A 21,213-nucleotide genomic window follows, 5' to 3' on the forward strand; every position below is an offset into this window, starting at 1 on the left:
CCGGTCAGGTACCAGTGCAACACAGGGCCCGACGTCTCGTACGTTACTTCCTGATTCATTTACTTTATTTTCTAATTACTGTGAATGAGCTTGAGAGGGTTTCTCACTTTCCCTTCTGCTCTTTCTCTCTGAAATATCAATAATGACCGTCGTCATACACAAGTATGCTAATTATCCCTTGGGTGAAAATATTGACCAGTAGGAATTTGAGGCCTTTTATGTTATGTATGCTTGGCACTTCCCAGAATTACAGACATGCTATGTTTGTTAGACACATTTCAGGCATGTTTTTTACCATGAACAAATTGGATCATATTTAGAGAGCTGTGATACCTCATGTTTAACCATTAACCAGTTAGAACATCATTTCTACCTGGGGACTATGTATGACAAGGCAGTTACTGAATAATAATCATGATGATGATGATTGAAGATTATGATGGTGATGAAGATGATGATTCTTGTTGTCATGGTCGTTGCTGTTCTTGATTGTGTAATGTGTGCGTGTGGGTGGTTTGTATCCATCATCTTGAGCTAACAGTATTAGGAAGCTTTTCCAGCTGGACAACAGTGAATTGCCTGAGCACCTCCAGTATATGTTTAATTGTGCCTCTGACCTCCAGCATGTTTTTATGGCATCTTAATTTCAGACTGTGCATTGATAGGCAATCAGTTGGAAATACTGCACTTCAGAGACTGAAAGCTCGAACCAGCTTCATTAGGGTCCACACACACTCCATATGCGTGGGTCTGTGTGTGCGTGCTCCAACGCTCACCCTGGTTTGCCCAGTCAGTTCCATGTGAGATACACAGAAAAACACAGAGGAGGGTGGGGTCGAAGTCACTCATGGGCTCTCTTACCTCACTTCTGCTAATGACCTTTAAAAATCCATTTTGGATTACGTAGGAACGTCTTTGTGCTGTGCGTCTGATGGACCACCCTTCACGAAACGAGGGTCTTGAAAATTATTATTGGAAGCAATATAAGATAATGGATTGTCATTATTCTCCCTGCTGTCATGTTCGCGTATATTGTCTGCTCTTGAAATATGATGCATCCGCCGTACTTACCATCCACTTAATATCAGAAAGCGTAGCATGTGTAATGATTTATAATTACCTCAGTGTAATGTGCGTCGTGGTGCGGTTATTGGCTAAATAATTAGCTCATTGTGTTTGGACTGATGGATGACAGAGGAGAAGGAGAGGGGTTAGTGTTCGGGGGGTTGGAAACCGGTAAATAACATTATTCTGCAGAGAACAAGAAGACAAATTTAGATTTGATGTAGACTTGTACTCGACGTGATGGATAAAACAAAGCAGCCTCTGCTGTTGCCAGTATAAGATAACTAATGAGCACCTTTAAAGATAATAATGTAGCTCCCACACCGAACACTGTTCACATCAGACAATAGACTTGGAGAGATTAGAACATAGTTCTCACAGAGAGGCAGATATATAGATAAATGTATTGGTTTACACACACACACACACACACACACACACACACACACACACACACACACACACAGACATACATATATAGAGAGAGATAGAGTTAGCTGTATTCATACAGGCATTGATTGAGTGATTGACTGGGTGATTGATTGATTGGTTGATTAAGTTTAAATCCTCCTGGTTTGGATTCTGGGTGTGTTTAAAGGACATTAGCTCTCTCCAACTCCCATGTTCCCGTTAACAGAGAGGGTGCTGGAGGAGATGGAAGGACAATAAGAAGACAGACATCCAGATGAGTGGGAGCCGCGGCGAGGAGCAGAGGAGCAGAAGGAGACCCGAGCGTCAGATCAGTGGAGCAGACGGCTGCTGTGAGGGGCGTAATCGGTGTTTAGCAGATTGAAATGATTACAGCTCTGTCACAGCGGGCCGTGCACACCGCACCGCGCAGTCTCTCCTCAACACAATCATGAATATTATGGCGAGTTACAAAAGAATGGCCTCGTCTCCGGAAATTGACTGCTTGACTGACATGGCAACCGCGTTAAAGATAAGAGCCCTGTATAAATTCACCCACCCCCTTCGCCCCTATCGCGTGGCGGCACGCACTGTCCCCGCTCTTGCTCTCGATGACGGCCGTTTATTTTTGCAAAAATTTTCCCCTTCCTAACACCGCCAGGTTCGCACGCCTTTCGAGAGCGACCGCGAGCCGCGTTCCGAGCAGCTCCGACGAGAGGCGCGCTCGCAGGCGGCGAGTTAAGTTGTAGAGCGCTGACAGTGGTGCTCTGAGACAAAAACAGATGGCACATTAGAAGTAAAGCACCTTATTAACCTCCTCCAGTTTCCCCTTTTCCCGTAGAGCAGCGTGTGGACGCTTCTGACTGACAGCTTGAGTGAGCTCGCAGAGTGGTTGGGGATTCTAAACTAAGGCAGATGCTCGCGAGATTGAAACATGTTGTTAAGCCTGGTAAAGTCCACAGTAGATCCACGCTGTGAAATGTGGGCTAGCCTGTCTAGTTGGTTTCTTTTCCAGTGGATTTATTCCCAGGCTTGCATTGGAGTGGGATGAAAGCGCTTTTACTTTCTTTTTTTAGCTTGTTGTTTTAGACTCTTAGCTCGGTTTTGCTTCTGGCTGTCGAATTTGGAGGTATCGCTTTACTTTGGGGTTTGTACAGCAGAAGAAACCATCTCATCATCACACTCTTCAGACACATGCATCGCCACGATAGAGACGACCGTCCCCCTTTGGTCCTGCGGGTCATGTATAATACAGGAGGCCTCATCAGAACACAGTACGCGTCACACCTGTACTTTGTGTGAGAAGAGAGGCAATCACTGGTCCATTTCAGTTCTGTAGGATGTCTTATCCCATGTTAACTTTACCCATCGTGTGTTTTCATTCGATCGAATGATTAAAAATGCAGGTGAAATCAAATTAGAGAGGCACGACAAATCAGATTTCTTGTCGGCTCAGCCGAGTTGGCCACCCCAGTCGTCACTCCTGGTAACGCTGTGCTGCACAGAGGTAAACAGCACTGCTGATGCAAGAGGACTTTTTAAAGCACTGCCTGCCTTTCTTCATACAAATACTGGCTCTGCAAACGCAGCCATCGGGATAGAGAAGCCCCGAAGCTGTGATGCTCTGTGAGACAAAGTCACTGCTTAGCATTGTGTGTGAATATACACGTCCCCGGGGCCCTTCAAGAATCGTCTCCTTCATGTATGTTCGCCATGCTGTCTAGTGTACTTTGTGTATTTTGAATTGTTCACTTGTAGCTACCTGTACCAAAAGATTTGATGTATGTTTTTGACTTTTACTTATATAGCACAGATTAGTCTTTAACTGCTACTTGAGACAGAGATGCAGAATTGTTATTTTAGCCGCTTGTTTATTACTTTCATCGCAGACAGCTGAAAGATGTCACTTAACCACTGTGCAGCACAGCTAGACTAAAGTTTGTTAAAACTGGCTTTGACCGATTTACTATTAGTTTTAATGTTTTCGGTGTAATCGCTATAATCAGATGGCGCTTTTTTTGTGCAGGCAAGCTCTGCAAACAAGGCTGGCGCACTTTTTAGGAAGAAGGTTTGTGAGGTCCCACTTTACAGGAAATGAATACAAGGTGTGTGAAAACAAACTGCAGAGACCAAACCCGCCTTGACTCAGTAGCAATTACACATGTCTTGTATTGTAATGAGCCTATAGTAAAATAGCCTTGTTTGTCTCCAGCTGAAACTGAGCCAAGACCAGGTGTAGACAGCAATTGAGGACTTAGCACTTGCCCAGATGTTCTCGCTAGCGGTGTTAGTCTGGAGGGCAGTAGGCTAGTGTAGCACTAAAATGAACCCAGAAAGCTGTGGACACATAACATAGCACAGTAAAGACGTGCGCTTCTCACGTAAGTGATCTTACCTCCTTCACGTGAGCATGTGTCCCTGCTGCTGTATGTAGACCTCCTAATGTGAAACTCATCTAAACTACCCCATTGAGAGCATTTAAGGATGTTTATATTATCATAATTCCCCTTTCAGAGGGTTGTTCAGGATCACAATTAGCCAAGTCACTAAATGATGTGGACATCATCCTCTGACATGCATTTAAAGCTAATTAGTTGATTAATTGTGTTTTGAATGCTTAATTAAATTGTGCTAGCCTGGAGGCTGGCTGTGTAGGTGTGTAGTTTTGTTTTGTTTTTTGATTGTTTGTTTGTTTTTTAACTTTGTTGTGTGGTCACACATTAGAGCGCATGATTTCTGCTCTGTCATCTCCAGCGGGGAGACGTAACCTGTGCTGTACAGAAAAAAAGGACATTGCCTGAATTTCTTGGTTAAATTAGGAGCTTAATGTTGACCTCCGGTCTTCCAGACCCAGCGCAGTGAGTGGGACATGGATTTCCAAATTGACTTTAAACGGTTTTAAGTTGATATGTAAGATGAATGGCCTTCTGTTGCCATAACGATTACCAGCAGAGATTGAATTAGAACTGTATCCCATCCCCCCACAGAGAAAGAGAGAGAGAGGGAGAGTGTGAGGAAAAGAGGAGAAAACACATCTCCACAGTGCATTAGGATAGAAATATGAGCTTGTTTTTATTTATAAATATAATTAATGTCTGTCCACAGTATTCACACGCTTGTCATGTTGGGTGTGCTGTGTGCACATTATGAAAGGAAGAGGCTCTCATAATTATGTTTACATCCACAGATAAAAATCCCAGGGCTCTAATGATCAGTAATTATAAATATTTTTCTGAGTTTCTCTGAGTGCAGCCATGTTCATTGTGCGCTGGGGAAAGCGGTTTGTGCGGCTTAATTATGACATTGTACATGACTAAACGCAGCCGTCTGTCTGAGCCCAGCTAAACACTTCCACTGGTATAATCATGCTCAGACCTGACTCTAAAGAGCTCATTACAGTTAGCTTTCTAAAGAGCGCTTTATTAAACACAGTTACCTAATAAGCATCTTTGGTGGTGCAAATTGGCCAAAATGGTAATGAGTCTGATTAGGCCACGTTTCAATTACGACAGCTTCCTCCTAAAGCTACCCAAAGACTACCCCACCTCCCACACATCAGAACCCCCTCCCAGCCCCACCCCTCGAAGCCACCAGCACCCTCCCGAAGGTGGGGGGGGGGGAGTTCAGAGCTTGGGAATTCTGCTTGAAGCCATTGCGTGTTCATACAGACACACACGCCGAAAGGAAAAAAAAAAAAAAGGAAGAGAAAACCACTCCGCCACCTCTGTGCTTCCTTTCAGCTGTGCAGTAATGACTAGAGAATTGTGTAAGCGGCAGTCCAATTTATGCTCTGGGAAATTGGATGGCCAGAGCGCGGGCGTGCCACTGTTTGCTTAAAATCGGCCAAGGCTAGCCAGATTAATAGCTCCCAAAAAGGTCAGCTTCTCTGTTTCATTGGCCATGATCACTGTGTCTGAAATTAAACAGTGCGTCGTAACACTGCTTCCTCTCCGGGGGTTTACTGTTGATCACTCTCGCTAATAACACACCTATTAGACGCCTGCGTAGACCATACATAATTACTGTCATGCACAGGAAAGACGGTACAAGATAGAAAAGGCGATGGAGTTGCAGGTCTTTAATTATTTGGACAAGCAATTAATGCTCAAGCTAGATATCTGATTTCAATTTCTGGTCCTGCGTTCTTCTCTTGCTTTTTAGGTTGTGTGGGTGCTGTGGAAGAATTTCCATAAATTCCATGGATAATTTAGTGCTACATAATTAGCCCATTGTACCTGGAATGAAACTGATGTCTCAATTTGTTTGTTTACTTTGCTCACCTGCCATTAGGCCGTAATGAGGAAGTCACGTAAGCATCAAAGCAGCCCCCACGCAGGCACACCCGTTGGCTTCTCCACTGGCCGTGCTTTGGCCCTCCGTCCTTAGCTGAGCAGACTCTGACAGCGGGTGTAATTTAAGATTTGCCAGGCGTACTGTAAAGGTAGCCTCACAGACACTGGTGAATTAAACAGAAGCCTTTGAGGAGTGGAATTTGAGCGGACGTCCTCTAACGAAATGAGCGCTAATTATGCCGACGACATCTCAGGCAGGAGCGCTAGTCATTTCTTGTTGTCTCTAATTTCGTTTTTAATGACAGAACATGTCAGTGCCTTCAGATGTTGCCTAAATGAACTAGTCCAGTGATGAGTCCATGTGTGGTGGAAATCTGGAAACACCCAGTGGCTCCCACCTCTATTAAAAAATTCTCTTTATTGCACAAATTGCTGGTATAATCTAACACAGCATTAATTTGACAGAGCATTTCATATAAACATAGCATGTGAATTACTAATTGGGAGCTGTGGTGAATGTAATTGGATCTGTTGCAACATATGACATGAATAGCATGGGCACTATAGCAACTGTTAAGCGCACCACATGACACATTTCACAGTCCTAGTAAAGCGTTTTCGCAGGGGCTTCGTGGATAAAGAGCCACAAAATGTGTTCTCCCCCAAACCAGTGGCAGGTTAGGACATATGGGAGCAGTAGGAGTGACATTTTTATATTTCCAACAGCAATAGGTTTGTCTGTGTGTTTGTGTTATTTATTGCTGTGTCACAGAGCTAGGAGCCAGCCCGAAGAAAGCATGCAGTGTGTGGAGAAGCTCACAGCTGATTTAGTGTAGTCCAAAACTAAACTGGAGATGATTCATCTCCTAGTCCCCACGTTTCCCTCTCGCTCTCCCTCGCTCTCTCATCTCTCTCTTCCTCCTTCTCATTCAGCATCTCTGATCTGTCCTTTTTATTCTTTTCCACGTCTTCCTTTTTGCTGGATTTCTCTCTCTCTCTCCTTTGTGTTTCTCTCGCTTTGCTTCATCGTTTAACCCTTCATACTTCCATCAGATTCATTATGTTTCGTTTTGTTTTTTCCGTCCTGGTACTGACTAGAATGGTCTCCCTTCATCAATCACAGGATCTGAGCACATTTACTCGAAAGTATTTAGCATGTATTCTGAAAGGTAAGCTTGGCCATAATCATACAAAGCCTAATACTGCCTAAAGGTGTCTCTGCTTTATTCGGCAGGAAGCCAGAAATATGTGTATAAATATTGTCACTTACACAGCATTATGTAGATTTAGCTGTACTGTAACATAGTAAATGTGCCCAGACCCGGTGTTACCCCAAAATGAAACCTTTTGATGTCTCATTCTAGACAACTTAAATGCTTTAAATGGTTGGAGGAAGACATCCGTCTTATTATTGTAGGAGCCTGGTAATTTGTTAGGCTTGTTAAATGACTACAGCTGAATCTGTTCTTTTGTTAGTGTGTGGTGTGTTTCATAAAACTCATTAGACTGAGATACTGGAGTATTGTTATGAATACTGCATTGTGCAGCACTGCAGCAACTTCCACTCCAAACATCTTGCTTTATTCTAACCAAAGTAAACGCGGTGTGTGTGTGTGTGTGTGTGTGTGTGAAAGTGGTACATGAAAGACAAGTAATAAATGTATTAACGAGGGGCTGTGCGAAGGCTCAAAGATAACTGAGCTGCCAAATTCCCAAGGTAATGTCTCCCAAGGTTCAACAGTGCTGGAGTACGTACCGAACAGTTTATAGTCTGCGCGGACAAATGAAAGCTCATCTTTAGACCAAGGAAAATATATGTCCTCCACTGAGTACACATTATTATTGGAAATAAATCTTTACATACAACTCGAATGGATTGCCGCGGGAATAGTGTGTGTCCCATAGCACTAACCAGACATGGCCTAATGCGACGTGCGCGAACAGGCGTAACAACCCCGCAAAATACAGCACAATAACAAATCAAAAGCACTTTTCCCGCGAAGTGCATAAAACGTGGCATTAATTTGCCAGTAATCTAAACGCGCGGTTCGTCGGAGCAATAGTATTGACTGGCGTCGTTGTTTGGAGTGCGGCGCTGGCTGCCGCTGTTATTGACGGGCAGACTGCCATGCCTGCCATGTTCCCCGCCACCGCTTTGTCTTCAGCCGTTCTTAGTCATTAGCCCGCAGGCCTGACAGCCTCGCCAGCCGTAGCGCCAGTCCCTTTGACTAAAACCTTGGAAATTAACACAATTAGCGCAGCGTCATCCTGCTAATTAGCGCGCGCGCGCGCGCGTGTGTGTGTGTGTGTGTGTGTGTGTGTGTGTGTGTGTGTGTGTGTGTGTGTGTGTGTGTGTGTGTGTGTGTGTGTGTGTGTGTGTGTGCCGGGGGGGAGTCTCATTCGTGCCGTTTGAACAGGCTGTCGCTTCTGCTGAGAACGGCTCTGTCGTGTACTGTCAGCAGGCTCTGAACTCCTGGAACGGAGCCTGAGATTTACACTGCAGGTTAGTGTCGCAGACACGCTACGAGCCCAGCCCTAGACTGAAAAAGCAGTGCAGAATTCAACAAAAGCCTTAGCCAGTCTAGCTGGGCTTCAGTGAGTGCTGTAGGTGCTAATTCAACATTGGGGATTTTGTTGTCTAATTCAGTGAAAACCTCCTCTCCTGTATTTTTTTTTTTTCGTGTCTCCCTACTGGTGAGACATGGTCTAGGTAGACTTAATAGCCCTGAACATATTGGTTTGTATGCACCGCGTCCGATTATTGTAATAGAGCTGTATTTGCCCAGTGCACTAGGACATTTTTCTGTATATGAGCTGTATTCACAGTATACTGACTATGGGCTGTAGGCTTCACTGCAACAGCTGGAATGAGATCTGAGGCTATATATGTATAGTGTCTTAGATAAAGGGTTTAGAGCGTAAAGGATTTTAGAACTGATTGTGGTTTATGGGGGGGTATAATGTTGATTTTTGTATTTGCAAATCATTGAAGGGGAGGGGGGTGTGTGTGAGAGAGAGTGTAATCTTAAAAGATTTATAGAAGAGGAAGCGGGATCAGTGAAGAAAGCTCTTAAACACTTCAATTCACTGTTGTCTTTTTGGGCAGTGTGGTTGTGTCTGCTTAGGTCTAGTGATCCCCGCTGAGCAATCGTGCGGCTACAGCAATAGGCCTATGCAATAACTGGGCTGACTTCCACTCTCATCAGTAGCAGTCTGTGGTGTGCGTGCGCGTGTGTGTGCGCCTGCGTGGGCATGTGTGCGTTTGCGCGCGCGCGTGTGAGATGACTGCCTGTGACGTCCCATTGGTTCTCAAGTAAATGTCTCTTTGATAATCCCATGCTGAGTGTAAGATGACAGCATATGTAACTACTTGTGTTTGCAGATGGAGTTTGGGATTAAAGTTGATGGTGGCTTTAGAGCCCTGGAGGCAATAAAAGAGAGAAGCTGGAAAGAGAGAAGAGAGAGAGCGAGCGGGAAAAAAAAAGGAGCGACAGAAACAGAGAGAGAGAGAGAGAGAGAGAGAGAGAGAGGGAGGGAGTGGAGAAAGAAAGAAAAGACAAGAGCGGCATGTTTTTTCTCCTTTTTTCCACACGCAGTTCTTCAGGAGGCAGCGGGCAGACAGAGAGCTGTTGGAATTCATGCCGTGCTGCGGGGTTTGTGGGATGAAGGCAGTGGAGCGCTGCCTGGGAGATTGCTTTGCTGCACTCCTCCGAGCAGATTTGAAACTGTCTGCGACTGCTTTAGATGAGAGTTGGATTATAGAGTGACCTGCGATGTCTGTGTCACTCCGCTGTGTGCAGGGTGCATTATACTGTGCTAACCAGGTGCTGGGTGCCCAAATCCGCACTGCTCCGGTGATAGTAACTGTCAGCAGGGCCTGTGATATGTAGCCTGCGCTCCTGAAGAGCTACCGAGGAGGAAATGGAATGTAATATTTTTTTTGTGTTGTTCTTGCTGTTTTTTCATCCCCCTCTTTCTGTTTAAAAGCAATCATGTATTGGATCATTGATTCTGCCGAGTTTCACAAAAAAAGAGGCCTTTGCTGATCCTGTGCTCTCCGAACATTATTCATCAAGTTTTTGACATTGGTGTTTTTGTGTTTGTTTGTTTGTTTTTGGGGGGGTGTTTAGGTTTAAAGATGCAGTGGACCCCAGAGCATGCACAGTGGGCGGAGCAGCACTTCGACATCTCCTCCACCACTCGCTCCCCCGCCCATAAGGCCGAGGCGTACCGCGGGCACCTGCAGCGGACCTACCAGTACGCGTGGGCCAACGACGACATCTCCGCCCTGACCGCGTCGAACCTCCTGAAGAAATACGCCGAGAAGTACTCGGGCATCCTGGAGGGACCGAGTGAGAGGGCGCTGCTCTGCTCATACTCGGAGGGCGGCCCGGGGCTCCTGAATGGCCGCAAGTCGGAAGGCGAGGCGTGGCAGGAGGGGATCTACCCGGTGAACTGCGCTGCTGACGTGCTGTCCGCCGGCAAGGCGGTGGTGCCCGCTGCCCTTCCCCCGGCGGAAGGCGCGGCCAGCGTGGGCAGCTCGGCAGGGGTGGCCAGCAGCCTGAGCGAGCCCAGCTACTCCAGCAGCGGCTGCGGGAGCCACACGCCCGCCGCCCTGCACTCGGGGATCCCCTCTCAGGAATTCGCCGGCGGCTACAATGGCACATACCTGCACACCACCTACAGCGGCGGGCAGAGCACCCCAGGTCTTGCCTCCCCACACCCCTCACCTCTGCACAGCAGCGGCCTCCTCCAACCAGCCCCGCCTCCCCCTCCACCTCCCCCGACGCTCGTGCCGAGCTACAACGCAGGCTCGCCCAACCTGTCTGGCTACAACTATCCTGCTGGCTATCCCCCCCAGGCCGCCGTTGCTCCGGGCTACAGCCCCGGGGGAGCCCATCCTCCCTCCGCCTACCTGCCCTCGGGCATTGCGGCTCCCACCCCGCTGCCCCCCTCCACCCTCCCCGGCTACTCCTACCAGTCCCACAGCCACGCGCCGATCGCACCCACGCCTTTGAACGGCAGCTCGGCCAACTCGCTGAAAAGGAAAGCGTTTTACATGGCGGGGCAGGGAGACATGGACTCCGGTTATGGAAATTTCAGCTACAGCCAGCAGCGCTCCACTCAAAGCCCCATGTACAGGCTGCCAGATAACAGCATCGCTGACTCCAGCAGAGGCAACGGATTTGACAGAAGCGCTGACGCCTCGGCTCTTCCGTTTAAGCCCACCAAGCAGGCCATGTCCTCCGAGCCGCAGCGCAAGTTCAGCGGCCAGCCGAGCAGGGCCATCACCCCTCCGTCCTACAGCTCCTCCAAAGGCTCCGTGCGGCCAGGTGAGCCGTTCGGCAAGTTCGGCGAGCACGGCGACGAGCAACAGCACCACCTGGCCCACCCGAGCGGACACCCGGCCGAGGAGCAGCTGAAGAACAGCGACGCGGCGCTGGTGGAGATGGTCAGCACCGAGGTCCTGCAGCAGATGCCGCCCGTGGACTGGGGCGACATCGCCGGCCTGGAACTGGCCAAGGCCACCATCAAGGAGGAGGTGCTGTGGCCCATCCTGAGGCCGGACATGTTCAGTGGCCTGGCGCCGTTACCCCGCACCGTACTGTTCTTCGGGCCGCAGGGCACGGGCCGGACTCTGCTGGCACGCTGCGTGGCCAGCCAGCTGGGCGCCGCCTTCCTGCAGCTCAGCGCGTCGGCGCTCGTCACCAAGTGGCTGGCCGAGGGCGAGAAGGTGGTGCAGGCCTCCTTCCTTGTGGCCCGCTGCCGGCAGCCGTCGGTGGTGTTCGTCAGCGACGTGGAGCTGCTGCTTTCGCCGCAGCTGGCCGAGGAGAGCTCCGCCAACCGGATCCGCAGTGAGCTGCTCCTGCAGCTGGACGGCGTGCTCGGCTCGCCCGAGGAACACGTCCTGGTCATCTGCTCCACCAGCAAGCCCGAGGAGATCGACGAGGCCGTGCGGAGGTACTTCGTGAAGAGGTTGCTCATCCCGCTGCCGGACAGCACCGCCCGGCACCAGCTCATCAGCCAGGTGCTGTCTCAGCACAACTACTGCCTCAGCGACAAAGAGGTGACGTTGTTGGTCCAGCGGACCGAGGGCTTCTCGGGCCTTGACGTGGTCCGGCTCTGCCAGGAGGCCATTGTCGGACCATTGCACAGCATGGCCAGTGCCGACCTCTCCACGATGATGCCAGGCCAGGTGAGGCCAATCTCGTACCAAGACTTTGAGAATGTCTTTTGCAAAGTCCAGCCCAGCATATCGCAGAAAGAACTGGACACGTACATTGAGTGGAATAAAATGTTTGGCTGTAGCCAGTGAGGGGGGGCGGGGGGGTTGGGGGGGGGGCAGGGCATCATGGGGCGACCTTTCCTGCTCTAAGGGGAGGATACAATTCAGAATTCTTTGGGTGAGACGTGCGCTTTTGAAGGGTGGTTTTTGCAGACGCTAGTGACCCTTAAAAAGGAGCAGTAAGGACACTCCGATAGACATGTATGATGCATAGCTATGCTTAAGTCCATGCCTGGCCCTTTGCACATAGTCAGACAGAGAGACCCTCCACTCCTAGACTCGACACCACTGAAGCCAAGAGTCACTTACTGAGGTGCACTGTCACAGAGATGACCCCCGAGGACAAACTCCGTTAAGTGTGTAAATAACATTCTGCTGTTTTCGAGATTCTGTTGCTATCAAGTGCCTAAAGTGGTGCTTTATTATTTTATATTTTGATTGGTTTGCCTCACAATCTACATTGGTGGCATGTGCTAATATAGAAAGCTTTAACCTGAGACTAAAACAGACGTGTTCTGCTTTTTTGTCAATTCTGTCAAAAGAAAAAAGGAAAAACCAACAACAAAATTCCTCAACTGAGTCTGATCTGCAGACCCTGAGCATGCAGGAGAAAGCTGTTGTGGGATTTGTAATCTGGACCTTAATTTATAGACTTCATTTGCGTTTGATTTTCTTCAAAAACTCAGGAAAGTGATTGTGATTTGTACAGTACCTCAAAAGATTGTGTCAAAGCACTACATACTGCAGTTACCATTTGCATTTGGGTTTTCATTTGCATTAGATAAAAAGGTTCGCCTCAGTTGGTTAAGAAATGGCAAGGATTTGACTATGAATGTAACCAGAGCATTTCTGGAATGTTTGGGAAAAAAAAGAAAAGTTGAGGACTTTTTTTTTTCTTTCCTGTTCATCTTTTTCCTTCTTTTTTTTCACCCCCTAAATCTTGAAGAAAATGTTCCTGTGGTGAGTACTGCTTGAAGTAGAAAGCGGAAGTATGAAGAATTCTGAATTGTGTTCCGGTATCAGTTACAGCAACCCTGTCCTCATGCATAGCACAGTACTGACTCTGTAGTGTGAGCTCTTGTTAGATACGGACACGGTCTTTGTGCTGATGAGGTTTGTTTGAAGCCTTAGCCGCAAAGGACGAGATGCAGTGGACCACTATATTTGTATTTTGTAAAACTCATCGACGAACAGACTATTTGTGTACGTGTCTCTCCTTGTGGATCAGCAAAGACGGACATGTGGTGGGAGAACCAAAACGTACACAGAAAGCCCACCAGATATTCTCTTCAGCAGTCCAAATGCCTTTATGTTCCCGTATTGTTTTTGACTGTCCTGCTGCTGTGTGTCATCTGTGTAACAATCCTGACAGATCCTGTGTACCCTGTGTTCTTTTCCTACCTCAGTCTATTGCCGTTTCCTCTGCGAGCAGAAATTTAAGGTCGGCTTGGTGCGCTAACCTCTTCGGGCTCAACCCGGCTAGCAAGCCTGCTTAGAGAACTAGCCGCTTTCTTTCCTCCAGTCGAAAGGATCATCATTTGCTGCTCTGACACACCTGTGCAATCGTTCTGCTCACAGCACGTCGGGCACACCAGCCCCTCTGTACACACGGCCCGTGGGTTTTGTGTAGCACTCTGAGGGCGACGTTCTCCTGTCACCGGGCTTCTCTTCTGGTGGCAGCTAGTAGTTGCTCTTTTTTTTTTCCCCGCCGCTAACACTCAGCAGCTAGTCGTGTGCTTGGGCAGTAGCGCAGGGGGTTGAGGAGGCTTGCATATATTTACTGCACGTGAGGAGGAAGTAAGAGAAAGCCTCATGTTTTGAATGTATGTTTTTTGTTGTTTTGTTTTGGGGTTTTTTTTGTTTGGTTTTTTTTTTTGGTGTGTTTGTTTTGCTCACTTGTTTGCTTTTGCCTTTTTTTGCTGTTGTTGTTGTTGTTGGTGGTGATGTTTTTGGTTTGGTTTTTTTTCCTTGTTTTTTTCCGGGTTCGTTTGTTTACCCCGAGCATTTCGAGTTTGTCGTCTACTGAAGCACTAGCAGAGCGGTATGAGGCTGCCGGTGGAGGGCACTGAGACCCGCTGATGCTCTCTGAAGGACACCACCATCTGCCTTCTGCATCTCTGATACTCACGGGCCCTTACTGTTCCTCATCGCCATCACAGCCAAAACGCCACATGTCCTTTGGTGTTCGCTCCAATGTGCGTTCCTTCGGCACTGCAACCCTCCGCCACCCAGCACCACCCCCCACGTTGACAGGCGCTTGATTAGCCGCCGGATCCGCCAGTTCCTCCGCTCCATGTATATATGGCTCACGTCCCCTTATTATACGGTCTACATACATTTGGTCCTGTTTACGGTGTAAAGCAGCAGTTGGTGTACCATTTTTGCGTTCATGGAGTGATGTATGCACAACAGACTGAGGCGCCAAGCATGGTGTCATTGGTGTCTCTCCAGTAGATAACCTTTGGGTTTGATCCGGCCTGTAATTACATATTTTTGCTCTCATCTCGAAAAATAAGAAAATGTTAATGCGCAATTTGTCAAATGCACTTTTCACATTTTGAGTTAAAGCCCATCACACTGAAGCATCCTCTCCTGGCACCAAAGCAATCTCTGCCATTTTACTTCATCAATCCAAAACAAAAGCCTCTGTTTGACTGGCTTCTAAAAGTACATATAGCATACAACAGCAATTTTGCTTATGGTATTTTAATGGTGCAGACCTCAGCGTTCAAAATAATGTTATGTGTATACTTAAGCCAAATAGCACTCAGTCATATCGGGAATGACATCCCTCCATGTCATTATTTGTAACAGGCTAGAAGAGGACCACTGTGCTATGGAAGTGACCATTAGTGTTCACTTACATATGTCCCTGGTGAAAATTGGGAAGAATTGTCTTAGAACTTATTGTGTAAGCCCTTTATCACTGGTGAAGTCACTGGGAACAAATCTTTAGTTTAGGACTGCGTTAAGTGAAAAACGTAACTCTGAAGTACAAAAAAAGGTTTCAAGCACAGCCTTTTCTTCCTCCGAATAGGAACAAATACCCCAAATCACTTGAATCTTGCTTTTTGGATTTTGTTTTGCTTGCTGAGTGTGTTCCATTCCCCGTGTTCCTCAGCACTGTTCCAGATGTTGCTGTTGTGTCTGTTTTATATTCAAACATTGTTCTCTAAAACCATTTCTACCTCATTGCTACATACATACGTGTAGTACTTTATGTTCTGTTCTCTTTTTTGTTTTCAGTGTCATGTATTTGTATAAAAGAGGAAAAAAAAGAAAAAAGTAGAAAAACCTAAAAGTAGAAAAAAACCCTCCGCTTGTCCTTGAACCCGAGCAGTCTACCTCAGAAAGACTGTCCCTACACTGAGCAGTTTAGTAGCTGCACAAATAATCAGGCACACCAGTGTGTTGAGGCAAAGATATTGCACACTTACTTAAGATACAGACATAACTTTGAAACTCTGTGTACGTACATCTACATACACAACCACAATAGGTAAAGATATTGTGGACTGTATAGGTCTTCTCCAAGGTCTCTTAATGCAGATTCAGTTTTTGGATTATAATAAATCGCTTTACTCCTTTGTGAATTGTAGTGTGCATGTGAATGTGTGTGCACTTATTATTAAGTGTGTAAGTGTGCATTTTTATATTTGAAAATTCTATATGAAATGTAACTACATTTCATATACTGTATTTGTACACGAGATACACTTGCACATATGTGTACTTAATGTACATTTGCTATTGATATAACATTTTGAAACACACCACATACATGTTTATATGTGTGTGTATGTACAATATTGCCATAACTGCAGTCAACGTAAATGTATTTTCATGTATTCATAGGGACAAAGGACAATAAAAGATCATTAAAATGTTTTTTGAAATGGCAGTGTGTGCTTTTTTTCTACTGCATACCAGAAACATCAACATTTTTTAATGAGACTTGTGTCTGTAATTAGAACATTAAGACTGTGTTCCCCGTTCATTTAATGTGTTGAGCTTATTTAAATGTAACTCAATGCTACAGTGCTGAGGCATGAGAGAGATGAAATTCTTGAGAAAGACCTATACACTGCACAATCATTAAAAGAAATCCATTTGTTTTTACTGAACCTCTCTCAGAACAATTTAACTTCACTTTTCTCCAAAATCATGTATTTACTGTTGTGATAGTGAAACTGGGGAATAAAAAACAGCTGCGCTGTCATGTTTTTACAAGAGCAAAATGTTCATGCTGTAAAATTTCTTTTAATGCTGTCTATTTGCCATTAAAAATCAGCAGTAAATGTCTAGTGCATGCATACATATGTGCACACACATTGGGCTACAGTCAAGAACAAAAGCACTGAATGCTTATCGGTTGTTCATCGGGTGATGCTAACTGCGTAAGTCAACAGTCCAGTAGCTAATTAGGAGGAGCAGACAATCACGTTTACATTTGCCCGGTCATTTACATCAAACCTGCACAATGTCAAGAGTGGAGACGAGAGGCAGTACTTTTTTTTTTTCCAGTGGGCATATAGAAGTACAGTAGTCATAGATACATGGCACCCTGCTAATATGAAACTTTCTAAAGAAGGGGGTCTCAGTTATGTATTTGTAATATAATGGGCGGAGAGGCTTTAGCCTTATGGTCTAAAAACAGCCATAATGTGTAAGACTATGGGTCTGAGCCAAACTTATACCATTCCACTACTGCAACTATTGTGTGTGTGTGTGTGTGTGTGTGTATGTATGTGTGTGTGTGTGTGTAATATGTCATTTAAAGTCACATACACATGAAAAAGTATAAAGATTGTTAAGTTATAATAAAGTATTTTAGATGAGATTACATACAATTATTTCATCCATTTGTTTATTTGGTCTTAAAGACATTTCCTTTCACATGTCTAGAGAGCTCAGAAGTTCAGTGTAGTTTACTTATACTGTCAATTGCTTTAGTGTGAAGCATTCTAGTGGAGAAGAATTCCTTTCAGTGGCTTATTGGCTGTTGGTTACTGCGTCTAAGCAGTCTGCGGAAGCAGGGAGTGCAGTATACTTTCCTTTCGAACATAGCAGCTCAGTTCACACTTTGTTCTCCTAAATTCCCCGGGTACCTTTAACATATTCAAACGGCTGTTCAGTGTTATCTTTCCTCCTGTAAAGTGACCCTTATTGCTTTTCCCAAAACCCTTTCCTGTAGATCTTAAATACAGTTTGCATTATTCCAGGTTTATAAAATCTACTTTGGTCTCATTGTGAATAAGACATTAATGCTCCGGATTTTCCACGTGGAAGGCATAATTATGTAGCTGATGGTTTATGCGTGGGATGCTTCTGTACAATTAACATTGGGAACTGGGTGCATTTGGTGCCATCGCCATTTCATTTGTGATCAACTGTGTGTCATTTCCACGGCTGTGCACATTAAAAGAAGCCTTTCCTAATGGATGCAATTCAGCAGGGTTCCCCTTAGAGACACCGCCAACACACTCCAACAGAATCGCAAAGACAAAGGTTAGATCAGAGCCGCAGATGAAGGGGCGATGGTGGCGGTTTTTTCTTTCCTTTTCTTTTGTCAAGGTGTCTCCTCCTATATTTGTCATTTCTGTCTGAGGTCCTTAAATATAGCGGACGTGTAAGAACATACATTGCTCAAACACTTTTGGGGATGGATGCAAAAACGTATGTTTATAATGAATTATATGGGCTTGTATATGTAACACACAACTTCAACGCGTGCTCAATATTTATGGAATACAAATGTACTTTTTCCTCTTCGTCTGGCTGACTGTTTTTCTTTTCATTTCTAATGACTGGACGAGCAGCACAGTATTTATTAAATGTCAGTAATTCCTGATCTGCTCCTGAGTGCACAGTGTCTGTACCTTTCTTCGCCATGGGTCTCTCCTGCTACGCCATGTGCTGACTCATTCAGCATTTGCTCCTGATTGACAGGCTTTCAGAGCATCAGAGAAGACGGGTCATTTATAGCACAACAGAGGTGACATAGAAAGGCATGCTGAAGGCATTTTTTCTGTGTGTAGGAGTAAATACATTACAAGGTCACATTTAGGTTGCATAGTCTAAGGGTCAATAAAATACTTCGGTGTTCGCGCGTGCATGTGTGTGTGTGTGTGTGTGTGTATGGCAAAATAGTTGTGATCAATTTAAAATGTAAATCTTATTTGATTGAGGAATAATGTGATATTGTTATCAACAGGTTTTGTTATCTAGAGTAACTTGATTATTAATCATTCGTTTCCTACTAGCTTGAAGTCCAGCTCCCCCTCTGTTTGCTGCTGGGATTGCCACATGGAGCAAAACTTTATTTGGCAGGGTTTGCGTTTAGCTAAGGAGCTGTATATTCTGAACCTCAGATATCATGGTTAGATGGTATAATGAGGATTACTCTGAACAGTCTCTGTAATACTTAAGAAATTAGACTTTTTACACACACACAAAACTCTCGTTCTCTCTCTCTCTCTCTCTCTCTTTATATATATATATATATATATATATATATATATATATATATATATATATATATATATATACACATATATACATACAGCGAGAGAGTTCTGTACAGACACAAAGATTACTTCTGTTCCTTTTTTATTTATTATCTGATTTGTTTCCATGTTTGTGTATACTTTGTGTGTGTGTGTGTGTGTGTGTGTGTGTGTGTGTGTGTGTGTGTGTGGTCTATAAATGGACCTTTGTGTTTCATTCTATTTTTGAACAAAAGCAATTTACCAACTGCAAAAAATAAAAAAAATCCACTACTGATAAGAAAAGAGGGAAAATAAAGTTGTGTCAAACAAATTACACTCGAGTTATTAGCGCCTAGTTTGTAAATATCAAAGATCCACTTGTCCCAGTGTACGCATCCTCATTAGCATTCTGATGAAAGTCGAGTGGATGTGTGTGAACTCGGGGGTTATCTGCGACGCCACAGTGCCTAGTGCCCACATCATACACACATACACACACACATGCTGTTACACACATCGCACCGTTCAAGAGGATGAGCCACAGACCTCTCTCAAATCACTTCCTTCATAACAATTAAAATATGCAAAGTGATAATTTTCCTTAAGTAGCCTTAAATGTGCAATCTATTTAAATGTGAGGGAAATTGCCTAAAGCTTGGGATGAGCGAGAGAGGGAGAGGGAGACAGAGAAAAAAAGAATAAATTATGCAAATAGCAGAAAGGACTCTTGAAAGCCTAATTTTTCTATAATAAGCATACTGTTTCATTTAATTTTTTGCCTCTTATTAAAAGTGACAGTTCTTTTGCACTGTCTGATGGCTATATCTGACACAAGCTGGTGGAAATGACTGCTGGCCTAAACGCTAAAGCATTTTCGCTAGCTTTTAGATGATGGTTACATTCACAAAGTAATTATGCGGCAGAGAGTCTAGAAATAAGCTTTAATTACATAGTAATCGCCTCTGATGGACACTGGGAAGTGTGAACACTGCCAGACTGCAATCCATCAATGCCAAACCCCTGGCCACTTTTAATTCTCCCTCATTTGCATCATAACCTCCGCACCAAGTTGCACAAATGCTGTTAAATGTTAATAGGACCTGTCTCTCTACTCCAAATGAATGCTTAAGCTATTCCCCCACTCTCCGCCTTTTCCTCATCCCTCTCTTTTCCGTCTCCATCGCTCCACTCCCCCGCCCTCCCGCGCGCTCTCTCTTTCTCTCTTTCTCTCCACCCCTCCATCTCGCGGTCAGCCCTCATCTCATCACCCTCTCAAGCCCATCTCCGAGGGGAGGCCGCGCATAGTGGGCACTGTATGTGCTAACTGGGGGGCACTATGCTCCGTTTTTATCCCACTACTCCTAACAAGCCACGCACACAATCCTGCGTGTAAGTGTCTTGTGTGCGTGCGTGTGCGCGTGCGTGCGCGTGAGTGCGTGTGCGTGTGAGTGTGAGTGCGCGTGCGTGTGCGCGTGCGTGCGTGTGAGTGTGTGTGTTTGAAACAGAGAGAGTGAGAGACATGTGTAGTATATGAGACAGCCAGACAGAGACTGTTCATTTATTCCATTTCGGGCTTTTTTAATTTTATTTTCTGTGTCACACAATGCAATCCATCCACATTGTTCTATTGTGAGGCCCTCGAGGGATGTCTAATGCCTGTCTCGGAGGACGGGGACAGAGGCCGGCCTTTATTGATTGCAGATTGTGACTGCTGCAGCCTGTCCTGCGAATATATTCACAAGCCCTCTCATTCTCTCCGTTTAAAACCCATACGTCTCATTATCTGTCTACCACCAGTAAACAATACCTATTATTACTGTGAATGGTGCACTAACAGGCTCTGCTATTTTTTGTTATTCCAACTTGCAGCAGGTTTTGGTTTCCCTGATAAAAGCAGGCAGCGAGTTTAACGTGCTTTCATCTTTCTCTTGTTCTCTCATTTTCTCAGACTCACTCACTCACTTGTCGTGAGGTGTTACCTGATTATTTTAATGAGATTTCATTCTGTGTATAGAATTCGCCTCCGACATTCTGCTGCAAATCTGCTGGAGAAAAAAAAAAGAGGTAAATATAAACAACTCACCGTTCCATAACAACAAACCTTGGCAGACAGTGAGAAAAGTTGGAGAATTATATATGCCTTCCACTCCTGTACACCTCTACAACCACCTACAAAAACAGGGCAGTGTGCTGAACAAAATTTGGAATATATATTGTAAATTATATACACAGACACACAGACACACACACACACTGTGTGTGTGTGTGTGTGTGTATATATATATATATATATATATATATATATATATATATATATATATATAATTTATTTATTTGTAATGTGTTGCATCTCAAAATGATTGTATATGTATGTAAATCCAAAGAGAAAACACATTCACATCACACCCGGAGAGAGAGAGAGAGAGAGATGGAGAGAATGAGCCCACATGCAGGAACAACTAGCCTGGTTCATCTGCGCATTTAGAAATGCATTTAAAGCTCCCAAAATAATCAATAGTGAACAGTGGCTCTGAAACCCTCCTCACTGATGCAGCAGGAGTGAGAGGCCACTGGGGCTGCTGTCTGGCTTCAGGCACGACTCACTGACTACGTGTGTGTGTGTGTGTGTGTGTGTGTGTGTGTGTGTGTGTGTGTGTGTGTGTGTGTGTGTGTG

General features: G+C 45.3%; 1 protein-coding gene across 2 annotated transcripts in view; it reads left to right on the plus strand.

The window, feature by feature from the left end:
* Positions 1-12,081, plus strand: part of fign (fidgetin) — a 38,428-nt gene extending 26,347 nt beyond the window's left edge. For both annotated transcript variants that reach the window (XM_035535866.1, XM_035535873.1), the window contains one exon: positions 9,896-12,081. In XM_035535866.1, coding sequence (XP_035391759.1) covers positions 9,896-12,081 — 2,186 coding nt within the window. The remainder of the gene's footprint in view (positions 1-9,895) is intronic.
* Positions 12,082-21,213: the final 9,132 nt, after the last annotated feature.

This window comes from Electrophorus electricus, chromosome 2 (assembly GCF_013358815.1).
Source record: "Electrophorus electricus isolate fEleEle1 chromosome 2, fEleEle1.pri, whole genome shotgun sequence".
NCBI lineage: Eukaryota > Metazoa > Chordata > Actinopteri > Gymnotiformes > Gymnotidae > Electrophorus > Electrophorus electricus.